The sequence below is a fragment of the Bufo gargarizans genome, chromosome 2 (genome assembly GCF_014858855.1).
Source record: "Bufo gargarizans isolate SCDJY-AF-19 chromosome 2, ASM1485885v1, whole genome shotgun sequence".
Taxonomy (NCBI): Eukaryota; Metazoa; Chordata; class Amphibia; order Anura; family Bufonidae; genus Bufo; species Bufo gargarizans.
In genome coordinates this window covers 512,636,558-512,653,087 of record NC_058081.1, presented here as the reverse complement: position 1 = coordinate 512,653,087, position 16,530 = coordinate 512,636,558, and the positions used below count along the sequence as shown (strand labels likewise).

Sequence of the window (16,530 nt, the reverse complement as noted above, 5' to 3'; positions counted from 1 at the left end):
CCCATTTCTACCATGTCTCTCCAGTCAGATCTCATCCACGTCTTCAATGGGATCCCCTTTACCACTCGTTCTTCTGCGGAGTTGCTCATATCCTTGGATGAATTCCAAGCCCGGCATGATGACCTTCTTCTCGTCTCTTACCCCAAATCTGGTATGTGCAATTTTTTTTCCATCCTATATTTCTATATTATTAAAGTTGAGCTCCCCAGATGCAACTACTGTTAATTTAAAAAAGTTGAGATATGGGTAGCTATTTGGTAGGTTCCTCAGACTGTAGAGCTTCTATAGTTACCCCTGTGACAGAGAAGACATTGTGGTCACCAAAATTCTCCAGGCAGATCCGAGGCAGTGCTTCTTTGTGAGGACCACACAAACAGCACTTGGACTGCTGGAAGAAGCAGGTAATTTATGACAAGGCCTGCACCTCGTCATAAATTACATGTCTCCTCCTACAACGCAACCTCTTCAAGATCGGTGCAGCAAGACTGCCGGCCTTGATGAATCAGGGCCTAAGTCTCTAGTGTGTGGAGTCTGCGATGTGTTCTCTTTTGCTTAGAACCAAATGTGGCAGGCGGTTGAGACATGAGTGCAATGTGGCTGTCAACTGTGTGGCCATATAGGTGGCAGCGGTTTTCTATAGATTGTTGAAAACTGATTGTCATTTACTTGCTTTTTTGTTTTATGACCAAAGTTGGGTCTCTACAGGGCGGCCGCAATGCTGCAGCCCCAACCTCACCCACCCACGTCCGACACTGGCTGCATGAATTTGTGGGTTGATAGTGTTATTACATGTAAGCTTGTATACTCATTGGCCACAGGAGGTGGGCAAGGTTTTGGTTTAGCCATGACCTACGAAACTAAGTGGCTACCGAAGGTAAGTAAATGATTGATAATCACTTTTTTAAGATCTGCAGAAAACAGTTGGGTGCTTGCATAGCTCCTCGCCCCTAGGTAGCATCACAGCTGCCACCATGACTGAATCCATTCTTTGTCCTGTTTGATTTTTTTTTTATAAAAAATTGTATATTTTCCAGGTAAACTGCCAATAATCATCACTGCTGCCATGTTTACTCCTAATAAGAAACAACAAGCCCAGCTTATATGGACCATAGAGTGAAAAATCCCACAAAAAAGTAGTGTCAATAAGAACCTGCATCTGCAGAAGTAAAGCAGGGGTAACTACAAAATCCTGCAGCAGGTGAAGTAGGGGTGTTAATAAAATTCTGCAGAGGTGATGCAGGGGTCACTAAAATAAAGCAGCTGCAGAGATGATGCAGTGTTGTCACTAAATTCCCACAGCTGCAGAGGTGATGCAGTGGTGTCACAAAAATAATGCAGCTGCAGAGGTGATGCAGTGGTGTCATTAAAATCCCACAGCTGCAGAGGTGATGCAGTGTTGTCACTAAAATAATACAGCTGCAAAGGTGATGCAGTGGTGTCACTAAATTCCCACAGCTGCAGAGGTTATGCAGTGGTGTCACAAAAATAAAGCAGCTGCAGAGGTGATGCAGTGGTGTCACAAAAATAATGCAGCTGCAGAGGTGATGCAGTGGTGTCATTAAAATCCCACAGCTGCAGAGGTGATGCAGTGGTGTCACAAAAATAATGCAGCTGCAGAGGTGATGCAGTGGTGTCACTAAATTCCTGCAGGTGCAGAAATGATGCAGGTGTGAGTAAAATAATGGAGCTGCAGAGGCGATGCAGGTGTGACTCAAATAATGCAGCTGCAGAGGTGATGCAGTATTATCACTAAAATAATGCAGCTGCAGAGGTGATGCAGTATTATCACTAAAATAATGCAGCTGCAGAGGTGATGCAGTATTATCACTAAAATAATGCAGCTGCAGAGGTGATGCAGTGGTTAATAGTGAATAAACTCTTTGATTTGTCGCTTCTTTCAGGCACTCACTGGTTGGCTGAGATCATGAAACATCTGTACTCATCTAAAGTCTCCATTACATCCCCCATTGAGTTTGGAAATGTTTCAAAACTGGAAGAACTGTCCAAAATAACAACCAAGAGGATCATCCCGACCCACCTGAACTTTAACATGCTACCTGCAGACATCAAAGCCAAGAAATGCAAGGTAAAGACAAACTGGTGGGGAAGGAGATGCAAGGGTGTGCAGGATCAGGCTGGGGTTCCTTGGTCCCACCAGAGAAAACAATGCTTGGGTCCCAACCCTCATATCATCTATAAAGTCTAATAGGTTTTGAAACTAAAAAACTGATCCTAGTAACAATTTATTGACTCCAAAGGCAGCTCCAAATTTTATTTTTGTTCTGGACCCTTGGGGCCCACTATGGTATCAGAGCGTGGACCCACCAGAGGATCCTGGTGGGCAGGTCCAACGCTAGGGGTGTGATTATTTTTGCATAAGCGTCCTTATAACAGGTTTATACAATATGTACTCAAAGATGAATTGTATAAAGAAGAATTCTGCAAATTTCATATAAACCTTTTTATTTATCTCAGTATTCAAAGATCTCTACTTGCAGTCAGTGAATAGGAACATTTACTGATTACATTCAAAGGCTGATATTTGCAAATGAGCTTTCCCTTCTCACAGTTAAAGGCTACTTTCATTCTAGCGTTTTTTGCGGATCCGTCAGGGTTCAGCAAAAAACGCTTCCATTACAATAATACAACCACATGCATTCGTCATTAGCGGATCCGGTTGTATTATGTCTTCTATAGCCATGACGGATCAGTCATACACAACATTGAAAGTCAATGGGGGTCGGATCCGTTTTCTATTGTATCAAAGAAAACGGATTCGTCCCCATTGACTTACATTGTGTGTCAGGACGGATCAGTCTTGCTCCGCACCACATCGCGGACAGAAAAACGCTGATTGCAGCGTCATTCTATCCACGATGGGAGCGCAACCAAATGGAACAGAATGCATTCTGGTGCATTCTGTTTCATTCAGTTCAGTTTTTTCCCCACTAACAATGAATGGGGACAAAACCGAAGCGTTTTAATCTGCTATTGAGATCCTATGACGGATTTCAATAGCGGAATTGAAAACGCTGGTGCGAATGTAGCCTAAGCATTTGTCACAATTTGCTTAGTCGGTAACTACATTAGCAGCACAATTCTCTCTCTTGTCACAATGTATCAGCGCAGATAAAATCTATCAGTCTGGAGTCCAGGCTGTTTACCTCAGAGAGGATCAAATCAGGACAGGTTTTCAGCTTCTGGATGGATATTCTCACTCACTGACAGCAAGCAGAGATTATAGAAATTGTGAGGAATTTAAAGTGTACCAGAAAGTTGCAGAACTTTCCATTCTCACTGTGTAGTGGCTTTGTCATCAGTTTCAGGTGTTTTTTTTTGTGGTGAATACAGTGGCCCACATTTACTAATGCACATAGATTATTGCGTAAATTGTGCCTAGTCCAACAAGGGGTGTGGCTTAATGGAAAGGGGTGTGGTCTGAGATGCATCAAGATTGCACCACAATTCTTCCATAAAATTCTGTCTCAAGCTAAGCCAACTACTTGATATAGAGTTAGCATCACAGTTCTCATTCAGCCTCAGCCCCTCGTTCAAGCCATCTATAGGATTAGTAAATCTGCCCCAGTCAGGGGTGCACCACCAATGAGGCCAGGTGAGGCGATCGCTTCAGACAGCACCAGGGAGGGGCAGCTGAAGGGAAGGGGTTAAGTTAAGCTATAGATATTGCCATTGGGGGAGGGAGGGGCGCCATTTCAGTTTTCGCCTCAGGCAGCACAAAGGTTAGGTGCACCCCTGGCCCCAGTGTATCTGACATTATCTGACACATTCCTGCAGGCCATTTACATCATCCGCAATCCTAAGGACACAGCCGTATCTTTATTCCACTACTACAGAGATAATCCCAACCTGCCAACCATTGAGGGCTGGAGCACTTACTTTGATATGTTCCTGCATGGAGAAGGTAACTCTCATCATTATCATTCTTTATTACTATTATTGATTCTTTTTTATTATTATTGAATAATGATCACGTGTGGAGGCTTTAGAGGCTGCCTCCTTGGGCTCTGGATCCATCTCTGACAATATTATGTTTTGGCTGCATGTTACATACATTACATTCTTATCTTAAAGGGGTTGTCCGGCTTTCCGATATTGATGACCTATCCTTATTAGTTTATTAAGAGCCCGCTGCAGCTCCTATGGCCGCCTTGTACTGGAATACAGTGTGGCCATGTTACAATGTTGATACAACCGTGCTGTGTTGTCATATTTTAAAGATTAATAGGGTTGAAATGAATCAGTTAAAGGGCCAGCAACCCTCACAGCCCTAAAACAAGCTTAAACCTTTTAAAGTCTAAACCAGGACTGTAACCCTTAGAGGTCTGGAATGTATTGGATAATGCTAACATAATGCTGTCAGTGTAACCCAATACATTCCAGAACTGTAAGGGTTACATAGCATCATAACACAATATAATGCTATGCGACCCCGGCAGTGCTGGTTCAGTACGGGAGCTGTCTTAGGGTACTTTCACACTTGCGTTTTTCTTTTCCGGCATAAAGGTTCGTCCTAGGGGCTCTATACCGGAAAATCAGATCATTATGTACCAGCGGCCATGAGAAGGGCTCAAGCAGTCCTCTGGGCAGCAGCCCACCAGGAATTTTCCCAGTAGGTTCTAATGCCAGTTTGCCCCTGACTCTAATGGCATGGGTGGTGTTTCTGCCTCAGGGCTCAAGCACACGACCGTTGCCATTTTTGCGGTCCCGAAATTGCGGACCCACAAAACGCAGATACCAGCTGAGACCCTGCAGAAAATATTTTTTCACTTCTTCATAAATGTCCTATCCTTGCCCGTGAAATAGACAAGAATAGGACATGTTCTTTTTTATTTGCAGTACCACGGAACGGACCTACAGATGTAGACAGCACATGGTGCGCTGTCCGCATCTTTTGCAGCTCCATTGAACTGAATGGGTCCGCATTCAATTGGCAAAAAATGCAGATCGGATGCGGACAAAAACCACGGTTGTGTGTATGAGCCCTTATGCGGAAGCCGCAGCTTTTAAACCCAGCTCAAGACTTCATGCACACAGATATGCCCATATTTCAGTCCGCAAACAACGCAGCCAAAAGGGGATACCTTCCATGTGCATTCCAAGCTGGCCTACAGCTTTCTCACCTGATCCACTCACTTGTATGCATGTTCGGAAGCTCATGCATATTTAGTGAATGAGGATAGGAGAGAAAGCCACTGCCAAACATCTGTGGCGGTGGCATTTCATTGGAGAAATCCAACATGCTCGATCCTTATCTCTCCTCCTCGACGTCAGCCGTCAGTGAAAAGTTGGGAGGCCCCCATACGTGTTAGATGCATGGCCAGTACACATCTGATGTGTACGACCAGGTTTACAGTAAGCCCTCCAAAACTAGTGTTGAGCGCGAATATTCGAATTACGAATTTTTTTCTCGAATATCGCAATTTCGAGATTTCGCAAATATTTAGAATATCGTTCTATATATTCGCGAATTCGAATATTCGTATTTTTTTTTTTTTATTATAATATTTTTTTTCTTTCCCACTTCTCTAAAGTTGTTCTTACCTGTCCTTTGGATTCCTGGCTTCCTGGCTGCTCCAGTCAGTGGCGTTTTCAACTTACTGCTATATTCCATATTAGCTAAATTACAATCTAATCTATATGTGTATTTTACGAAATTTCGCAAGTTGCGATGCGAGTAATATAACACGAAATAATCGCATGAAGATTTCAATTTAGCACTGCTATATTCCATATTCTAGCCTAATATGGAATATAGCTGTGCTAAGTTAGCACTGCTGTATTCCATACTAGGCTAGAATATGGAATATAGCAGTGCTAAGTTGAAATCTTCATGCGATTATTTCGTGTTATATTACTCGCATCGCAACTTGCGAAATTTGCAAATGTTCTTAATATTGCTCTAACTTCGTCTTTTAGAATATTACGAATATTCTAAAAGACGAAGTTAGAGCAATATTACGAAATTTCGTAAAATACACATATAGATTGTAATTTAGCTTATATAGTGCTATAATCCCTTTTTTTTCCTCTAATTTTTTTTGCCTCTTCTGAACTTAAGTTTTGTAAAATATGTACACTGTTAAAAAATATTACTATAGCAGTATATTAGCTTAAATACAATCTATGTGTATTTTACGAAATTTCGTAATATTGCTCTAACTTCGTCTTTTAGAAATTTCGTAATATTGCTCTAACTTCGTCTTTTAGAATATTCGTAATATTCTAAAAGACGAAGTTAGAGCAATATTAAGAACATTTGCAAAAGCCGAAATTGCGATGCGAGTAATATAATACGAAATAATCGCATGAAGATTTCAACTTAGCACTGCTATATTCCATATTCTAGCCTAGTATGGAATATAGCAGTGCTAACTTAGCACAGCTATATTCCATATTAGGCTAGAATATGGAATATAGCAGTGCTAAGTTGAAATCTTCATGCGATTATTTCGTATTATATTACTCGCATCGCAATTTCGGCTTTTGCAAATGTTCTTAATATTGCTCTAACTTCGTCTTTTAGAATATTACGAATATTCTAAAAGACGAAGTTAGAGCAATATTACGAAATTTCGTAAAATACACATAGATTGTATTTAAGCTAATATACTGCTATAGTATTATTTTTTAATAGTGTACATATTTTACAAAACTTAAGTTCAGAAGAGGCAAAAAAAAAATTAGAGGCAAAAAAAGGGATTATAGCAGTATATTAGCTAAATTACAATCTATATGTGTATTTTACGAAATTTCGTAATATTGCTCTAACTTCGTCTTTTAGAATATTCGTAATATTCTAAGAGACGAAGTTAGAGCAAATCACGAAATTTCGTAAAATACACATATTAGCCTAGCCATAGTCAATTAGCATAGGAACGTTGCCTTATGCTATCAAGATAAATAATCGCAATACGCGAAAAAAAAAAAAATCGTATATTATTCGCGATAATTGGAATAATTACGAATATTCGATTTCGACGAATATAACACGAATATTCATTCGAATATTCGCGAAATATCGCGAAATCGAATATGGCACCTCCCGCTCATCACTATCCAAAACATGAAATGGCTGAAAACAGGGAGCAATAGATTCCAGAGTGATACATTGATAACATTTTAGGTCCTGTTCAGCCAAGTCTATTAAAGGGCTTCTGTCACCCCCCCAAAAGTCATTTTTCATTTTTGGGCTAATTAAAATCCTTACAGTGCTATTTTTCAATATATAGTGATCTTACATTTTTCTGTGCTTTAGTTTCTTTAAAAACGGCACTTTTTTAATAACCTGGCTACCAGCAAGTAGGGCGGTTGCTTGCTGGTAGCCGCCGCATCCTCCTTTCAAAAAAACGCCCCCTCCTCCTGTTGATTGACAGGGCCAGCGAGCGCTCTCCTCCTTTGGCTGGCCCTGTCTGCGTTCCAAATCTCGCGCCTGCCCCGTACCAGTCTTCAGTCGGCGCAGGCGCACTGAGAGGAGGACCTCGCTCGGCCGCTCCTTCCTCAGTGGCACTGCGCCGATGACGTCACATCTACACCTGGCCCAGGCGCACTGAGGAAGGAGCGGCCGAGCGAGCGTCCTCCTTTCAGTGCGCCTGCGCCGATTGAAGACCGGATGTAAGACCCGTTTTGCGACTTTTTAAACTCTGTGCGACAATATTTTGTCACACAAGCGTTTTTATGCTTTGGGTGCCGCTTGGGAACGGAGAGGGAGTGAAGGGGGCTAGGCCAGGGCTTCGGGCCCAACACATTTAGTATCTTTCATGCCTGGAAACAAGCTTAAAAGCGGGGAGCAGTCAGGGGCTGGAGTAGTTTATACTCCAGACACATGGACTACCTTAGGAGTCCTGAGCATTGTCATAAATTAGGCACTTTCTCTGCCAGCGCAGGGGATATCAAAGACTGGCGTAAAACCCGCCATAAAATAAACTGGTAATTCATATGTTCAGATAATTAGATTTCCGCTACACGAGGACAATAAAGATAAATGCAGCGGAAGCTGTGAGCCAAGAGAACCGTCTATTACTCTGTACGTATCTCATCTGAGCCTCTTCTGTTAGCACCCAAACTGCCCAAAGGTCGGGATTAGAATCTCCCGTAGCCTTGGACTTTATCATGGAAGCTTCTGCAGTTTCATCATAGCTTCCAACTGAGACATCGCAATTATGTGTGTATTATAGGGCACAATGAACTTGCTTTTAGCAAATCGTAACATTCATGGAGACGCTGAAAATCTGGTCTTACCTGCTTCTCAGAGAAGAGGATTTGTTAGGGCTTATTCAGATAAGCTATTTAAAACATGTCACTAAAAACAAAGGATTATTTTAATCAGATTGCACATGGATGGTGTACATATGCTGTGATCCGTTCACTTGAATAGGTGAGTCTTGAAGGGAAAAGTAGTGCGTGATACTTATGGTCTGAAAGCTGCACAAGTGAATTGGCCCATTGACTATAATGGCGCATATTTATTAAAAGGGTTTTCTGAGTTTTTTTTTACTGATGACTTGTCCTCTGGACAGGTCATCAGTATCTCATCAGTGGGGGTCCGACACCCGAGACCCCCGTTGATCAACTGTTTTGAGAACAGTACCAAGCACAGTGCTGTACATTGTACCCTTTAAGCTTTAGGAGTAAAAAAAGACTAGCTTATTGTAATATGTCTCCAAGTGTATTATATTTATGCATTAAAAATATATCAACCTGATTTGGTAAGCCTCTCCAAATCTAGTGTATGCTTATTTGGAGTAAAGAACACCCGGAGGACTCATAACCAGGATTCAACAAGAGTTATATAAAAAATGAATAATGCGATTTATTTTCAATCTTCATAAGAGTTGATTACTTACAAAAATAGTTTAGGAAAAGTCCTAATGTCCTTGAAGTATCATTGTTGAAGGTTAGGAATCTGCAGGCTTCATGTGTCTTCATCTCTAGCCAGCAAACAGAGTGAGTGTAAGAAGACGACCCCTTGTCTGTCTCTGTCAGTCATTTATACCATAGATACAGGCGTATCTTAGCCAATATACAGTTGCAAGAAAAAGTATGTGAACCCTTTGGAATGATATGGATTTCTGCACAAATTGGTCATAAAATGTGATCTGATCTTCATCTAAGTCACAACAATAGACAATCACCGTCTGCTTAAACTAATAACACACAAAGAATTAAATGTTACCATGTTTATATTGAACACGCCATGTAAACATTCTTTTTTTTTTATCAATTGTCTTTTTATTGACGATTTTTCCAAGAATAAACATGTACATAAGAAAAAACATGACTTTGGAGTACATTACTCATGATACAAAGATAAAACCAAGGGCATTTGAGCAGAAAAATAGCATACATCATATTTTTATGCATATATATCCTTACATTGAATAAGTCTGAGAAAGTACATACCCAATAGTCATGGATGAGTATTACTGTAATAAGAGCCTATAGGCTACTAAAGTAACAAAGCAGCTATATTCGCACTAACTATGCAGTTATACAAAATTTAATGTAAACATTCTTAATCGTAGGTCTTCTGAGAGCTCTTTTGTGCGAGGCATCATTCACATCAGGCGATGCTTCTTGTGAAAAGCAAACCCAGAACTGGTGTGTGTTTTTTGTAGGGCAGCTGTAACCAACACCTCCAATCTCATCTCATTGATTGGACTCCAGCTGGCTGACACCTCAATCCAATTAGCTTTTGGAGATGTCATTAGTCTAGGGGTTCACATACTTTTTCCACCTGCACTGTGAATGTTAACATGGTGTGTTCAATAAAAACATGGTAACATTTAATTCTTTGTGTGTTATTAGTTTAAGCAGACTGTGATTGTCTATTGTTGTGACTTAGATGAAGATCAGATCACATTTTATGACCAATTTGTGCAGAAATCCATAACATTCCAAAGGGTTCACATACTTTTTCTTGCAACTGTATGTGCTTCTACATGGAGACTTTAAATATAGGTCTTGATGTCCTCATACAGACCTCCCATCATCCATGAACATTACTATAGATGGTGTCAGTGTGTAATGTAATACATACTTTATATTAAATACCAATTAATACTATATCACATATTATTTAACACGTATTTGAAACATCTGTCATTAAATTGCCTCAAATTTATGATCCCTTAATAAATCAGCTTAATCGCATTTGGTTTAAGTCTGACCTCTAGTGGTTGTTTTTTTGTAAGACAGGTTCATGTTCACTAAGACTTGTCTCATTGGTTTGTGCATGAAAAAGGTGCACCAACATAAATACATTGGAAATAATGCACAAAACAAAGACAACTCCAAAAGTAGTCTTAGTTTTAGACAGTCTTATTTTTTTTTCATTTACTACTTTAATTGCACCAGTTTTGGAGGTTTTTGCACCTCATTTGGCTATTGTAATTTTTTTGACTACGGTATCATGCACACTGCTGATGCGGTTTTTGTAGTCCGCAAATTTCAGATCCGCAAAACTGGAACATTGCCTGTGTGTTCCGCATTTGGCGGAACAGAACATCTTGCTCTCTATAGAACCAGCGCACAGGTACGAGAAACACAACACACAGTAGTAATAAAGTAACATATCCAATATTAATGATAGGAAGTTGTGACCCAATGCAAGTTTCACCATAGCTTCTTCCAGGGATTTAAAATAAAAAACTCTGAAATTTGTGTTGGCCTTAATAAAATGGTATTTTATTTATTATATATTGGTGTACTGTATAGTTTTTTGTAAGTGGGTATAAAGTTATAAGGCCCTACACAGCTAAGTACAAACATGGCCTTTTTTGAATGTGTAACCAAGTAGTACTAGGTATGTTCAAGGTTCCAGATTTTGGATGTAAATAGATTAAACCTATTCACTGTCAGCAAGTAGAAATATTAAAGAGGACTTGTCACCATTCCTGACAAGCTAGTTTAAATAGCGTCATGCATTCTCCATGTAATAACAATTCTGGAGCATCTGTTCTTATGGCTCTATGTTGTGCCATCCCTTTATTATTCCTGCTAGAAGTTATGAATGAGTTGCTAGCAGTCTGCAGTAAGGGTACAAAGGAGTGGTAACTCCTAGTAGGAATAATATAGGAATGGCACAACACAGAGACATAAGAATAGATGCTCCAGAATTGTTATTACATGGGGAGTGCATGCAACTATTAAAACAGGCATGTCAGGAGCGGTGAAAGGTCCTCTTTAAAAACGGGGAAGAACTAAAACACAAAGTGGGGAACATAATCATACTGGCATTTTCTGTGCCAGTCTTAATAGAAAATGTAATGGTATAAGAGATGTCACGTGTATTTGGCCAGTTGCACATGAGCCTATTCAGTCTGGGAAATAGGCTCTATGTGGTAGCAGTATTTCCTGGACTGAACACTGCTCCTCTGAGGTTAACTCACAATATAATGACTTATAATGCCAGGGGTCTACAGTACTGAAATAATGCAGTACCTACAGTTCAGTAGACTTGTGGTGAGATGGGAATTCACAAAATTATAAAGCATTATGATGCTTTGAGTTTACTTCAGAGAAGCAGTATTCAGTCTGGGAAAATGGCTCTCACACGTGTATTTCCCCGACTAAATATGGCCTTAGTAGGGCAGAACTTTTAATAAATTTGGTGCATCTTCTGGCAGTCCATGCGCCAAAAAAGTAACTCTACACCACCTTTGAGCTGGGGCAGATATGCGCTATTGTTTATGCGAGTTCTAGGGTACATTATAATAAATCTATAAGCCCTGTACACTTATTAGTGTTTAGAGTGGCGTAACATTGAAAAAGGCCCAATTTTTTTAGCATACTTGGCATGCACCACAATTTGCGACTTTTTTGTCCCATGAAACTGGTGCAAGTTGCATAACAAATTCCTATCAAAGTCACTTAGAAACTTCCATATCTTTCCACTGCACAATGAGATAGACAGAAGGCTAGATCTAGCTATAAAGTATATTATAATCATTTGCCACTGCAATAACCTCAATAATCTATAACAGGGATGCTCAACCTCCAGCTGTTGCAAAACTACAACTCTCAGCATGCCCGGACAGCCTACAGCTATCAGCCTACAGTAGGGCATGGTGGGAGTTGTAGTTTTGCAACGGCTGGAGGGCCGCAGGTTGAGTATCCCTGATCTATAATAATCTATATTTTGCAGTTACCTGCCTTTTAAATGTATTACTATATTATAATCAGTTGCCACTGCAATAAACTTTTATAATCTGTATGTTACAGTTGTCTGCGGGTCGTGGTTTGATCACATTTTAAGCTGGGAAGAAAACAGGAATGAGATGGGAACGCTTTTCCTCTATTATGAGGCCATGAAGAAGGTGAAAACATATAATTCACAGTAACTGATTCCATGTATTTCGAGTTTCTATAGAAGTGAATGGGAGAAATCTCATGTTTGCACTGCCACCCTGGTCCCATTTACCATCATTGTAGCGTTAATTTTCCATTACCATAATCATCTTTGCTCTAGGCCGGAACAAGTCCCTAGTATATTGTAGGGATATTATTCAGAAAATACGCTGCCAGGATAACATAAGAAACATACCGAATATAATTCCCTAACATAATGTAATCTGCTTCTTAGTCTACAACATCTGATTAAGACAGTTAGACCCTAAACTACAACCCACAGCCAGTCAGCACATATTGAGAGTGGTGGTTATACAAGGTTTACATCCTCCATTGTCTTCTATGGTGGTGGTGACTGTTGTTCTGCCCACAGGATATCTTCCAGTCAGTGAAGAAAATCAGCCATTACCTGGGGATCAACATTACCGACAATGAAGTCCAAGAGATCTGCAAGAACACGTCATTCTCTGAGATGAAAAACAATGTGGAGAAGGAAAATACCGACCCGAGCAACACAGTCTGCTCCCTTACCTCCAACAAGAAGCTGATATTCCGAAAAGGTGAATGGCACTCACAGAAAGCTCAACACTGAGACCCACAGCCATCACATAATAAAACCCTTAGGATGGTTCAGTCTCTGAGCCTGCACAGTATTTCACCAGATTTTGCAGTCGTTTTTTGCTTTAGCGCTGGATGCCAGTGGAAGCTACCATCATTGGCGACCATGTTTGAACCTATGGAAAACTATATTTGGTCACCCGGTCACTGTGCATATATGCTAGTCCCCTCTCTCCATGTCAGCCTAAAACCCAACACCATACAACAAGAAGGTGCTTCTGTACTGAGAAAGGAACATCCATCAGTGCAGCCTAATCCAGACATCCACATGAAATTTCGAATAAAAAGCAGGAGATATGCTTTAAAGTGATCAGATTAGAATAAAAATAAAAAAATCATAGAAAACTGGGTGACAACCATATGGCTAATAGTATGGCCAGAAGGATAGATAGCAGATTGCTGTGCAAAATCAAAATCACTATAAGGGCGGCCATATTGTATTAAACAAATAAATAAGAAGGGACTGAATAGAATTGGTGACCTGACAGCGGACAAGAAAGCCCCCCCCCCCCCCACAGTCCCACACTAAATATTCCAAAAGCTGACTGCGCAGGGAGAGAGAGATGTCCAGATGTAATTAGGGTTGCCAACCAGAATTTTAATTTTTTTTTATGGACGACTTATCCCAAAATCATGGACAGTCAACATTTTTTTTACAGGCAAATTGGAAAACCATAATGAATGATAAAGATCATAAGTGATACATGTGTACACCTCATTACCAGCATTTATTGTGAGCTGTAAATGATGATAACTTCCATAAAATAGTCTTGTTATGTACCACCAGCTTAAAAAAAATCACAGGCACATCTTTTTTTTTTTTTTTTTTCACGGACACAGGAAAAAAGCTGACTATTTAATGATGGATGTAGTGATGATGACTATAAAATGTGCTGTCTTCTTTCTCCCTGCAGGGACTGTAGGGGACTGGAAACATTACTTCAGCAACAAGCAGAACCGACTGTTTGATGAGATGTACAACACAAAGATGGACTCCAGCAACCTGGCCAAACACATTCATTACGACAACTGAGGCCGCCACAACAGAAGCATCTTACACTAGGCCTTCATGTTCCATATAAAACACATCAAGTCCGATGCACAAACAGCTTCCTCAGTTACCCTAAATGGGGACTGTTAGGGTTCACTGAGGAACAGTGTACAAAACCAAACTGTGGGATGTTGCAGTCATTAATCTGATAGCACTTGGTAAGAGGGGTCGGGCGTCTTTCCTTTGTATAGAGCTGGGACCATAAGTGTCACTGTGCCATATTTCTTGGACCTGGCATCAGAGAATCTGTGTGTATATACACTCACCTAAAGAATTATTAGGAACACCTGTTCTATTTCTCATTAATGCGATTATCTAGTCAACCAATCACATGGCAGTTGCTTCAATGCATGTAGGGTTGTGGTCCTGGTCAAGACAATCTCCTGAACTCCAAACTAAATGTCAGAATGGGAAAGAAAGGTGGGCTACAACAGCAGAAGACCCCACCGGGTACCACTCATCTCCACAACAAATAGGAAAAAGAGGCTACAATTTGCACGAGCTCACCAAAATTGGACTGTTGAAGACTGGAAAAATGTTGCCTGGTCTGATGAGTCTCGATTTCTGTTGAGACATTCAAATGGTAGAGTCCGAATTTGGCCTAAACAGAATGAGAACATGTATCCATCATGCCTTGTTACCACTGTGCAGGCTGGCGGTGGTGGTGTAATGGTGTGGGGGATGTTTTCTGGGCACACTTTAGGCCCCTTAGTGCCAATTGGCCATCGTTTAAATGCCACGGGCTACCTGAGCATTGTTTCTGACCATGTCCATCCCTTCATGACCACCATGTACCCATCCTCTGATGGCTACTTCCAGCAGGATAATGCACCATGTCACAAAGCTCAAATCATTTCAAATTGGTTTCTTGAACATGACAATGAGTTCACTGTACTAAAATGGCCCCCACAGTCACAAGATCTCAACCCAATAGAGCATCTTTGGGATGTGGTGGAACGGGAGCTTCGTGCCCTGGATCTCCATCAACTGCAAGATGCTATCCTATCAATATGGGCCAACATTTCTAAAGAATGCTATCAGCACCTTGTTGAATCAATGCCACGTAGAATTAAGGCAGTTCTGAAGGCAAAAGGGAGTCCAACACCGTATTAGTATGATGTTCCTAATAATTCTTTAGGTGAGTGTGTATATATATATATATATATATATATATGTACATCTAGTGCTCCATCTCTTTAATATGTGTTAGAATATAGTGTATATGTAATACTGAGGGAGGGAGAAACTCCTTCCTGCTGCCAACTTTCCTGCTCTCGTGGAGTGCACGCCCAAATCCGTTCACCCATATATAAAAAAGAGCCAGCACCTTCTGCTTAGACCTCATTCAGACAGCTGTAATGTGGGCAGATTTTAGTGTCTGTGCTACAGCTGAAAATCCCGACCCAACCATCGGGCTGATGATTCAAATATACAGCATAGCAGGGATCTATGATGCTGTAAGTTCAAATCTTTACATCTTTACATATGGATGCTAAAACTCGCCCACAGTACAGCCAACCTGAACGAGGCTCATTTAGATTACCATGAAAAGCCACTGCGCTGACGCAGTTTGAGCCATATACTGTTTCACTGGAGTTTCAGAAATGTATCTCTAAAATGCATCAGTGCAAGGTCTCTGGTTCTGATACATTAACCAGGAAGATTTTGTTACTGTTAAATACACTCACCTTAAAGAGCACCTTTCACCGATTATGACACTGTGAACTAAGAATACAGACATGGAGAGCGGCGCCCGGGGATCTCACTGCACTTACTATTATCCCTGGGCGCCGCTCTGTTCTCCTGCTATGCCCTCCGGTATCTCAGGTCACAAAGTTATGGTAGGCGGAGTCTGCCCTTGTTTTTCTGTAGCTCTGGCCAATCGCATTGCAGAGCTCACAGCCTGGGAGAAAATAACCTCCCAGGCTGTGAGCTCTGCGCTGCGATTGGCCAGCGCTAGAGCAGAACAAGGGCAGACTCCGCCTACTATAACTCAGTGACAGAAATCTCCGCCTACTATAACTTAGTGGCCGGAGATACCGGAGGGCATAGCAGGAAAACGGAGCGGCGCCCAGGGATAATAGTAAGTGCAGTGAGCTCCCCGGGCGGCGCTCTCCATGTCTGTATTCTTAGTTCACAGTGTCATAATCGGTGAAAGGTCCTCTTTAACTAATGTTACAAACTGTACAAGGGAGGGTATAGTTTGAAACCCGTCAATGTACAAGGAATTTTTATACTAAAGAGATATAATCGTGGTAAATAAAACCTGTACTGACGCATTTCAGACTGTAAAGATAGTCATAACAATAGCAAGCATAACAGCATAGCTTGAAATACGTAGGTACAAAAAAGTTTATTTATTTATTTTACCTATGGGGACAAGTTGGCATTGTTCTTACACCTGGATACAGGTTGTTCAATATGAACAAGTCCCTTGGCATATGCCCATAGACTGGGGTGTCTGAGAGCAGACACACTAATAGGTGTAAATGGAG

General features: G+C 40.9%; 1 protein-coding gene across 1 annotated transcript; it reads left to right on the top strand.

Annotated features, from left to right (window-relative positions):
- The first annotated feature begins 12 nt into the window (after window positions 1-12).
- Window positions 13-14,379, top strand: LOC122926560 (sulfotransferase 6B1-like). The gene is made up of 6 exons (XM_044277965.1): window positions 13-151; window positions 1,902-2,086; window positions 3,796-3,922; window positions 12,241-12,335; window positions 12,740-12,926; window positions 13,899-14,379. The coding sequence occupies exons 1-6, from the start codon at window positions 13-15 to the stop codon at window positions 14,015-14,017; spliced, it is 852 nt and encodes a 283-aa protein (XP_044133900.1). The 3' UTR covers window positions 14,018-14,379.
- Window positions 14,380-16,530: the final 2,151 nt, after the last annotated feature.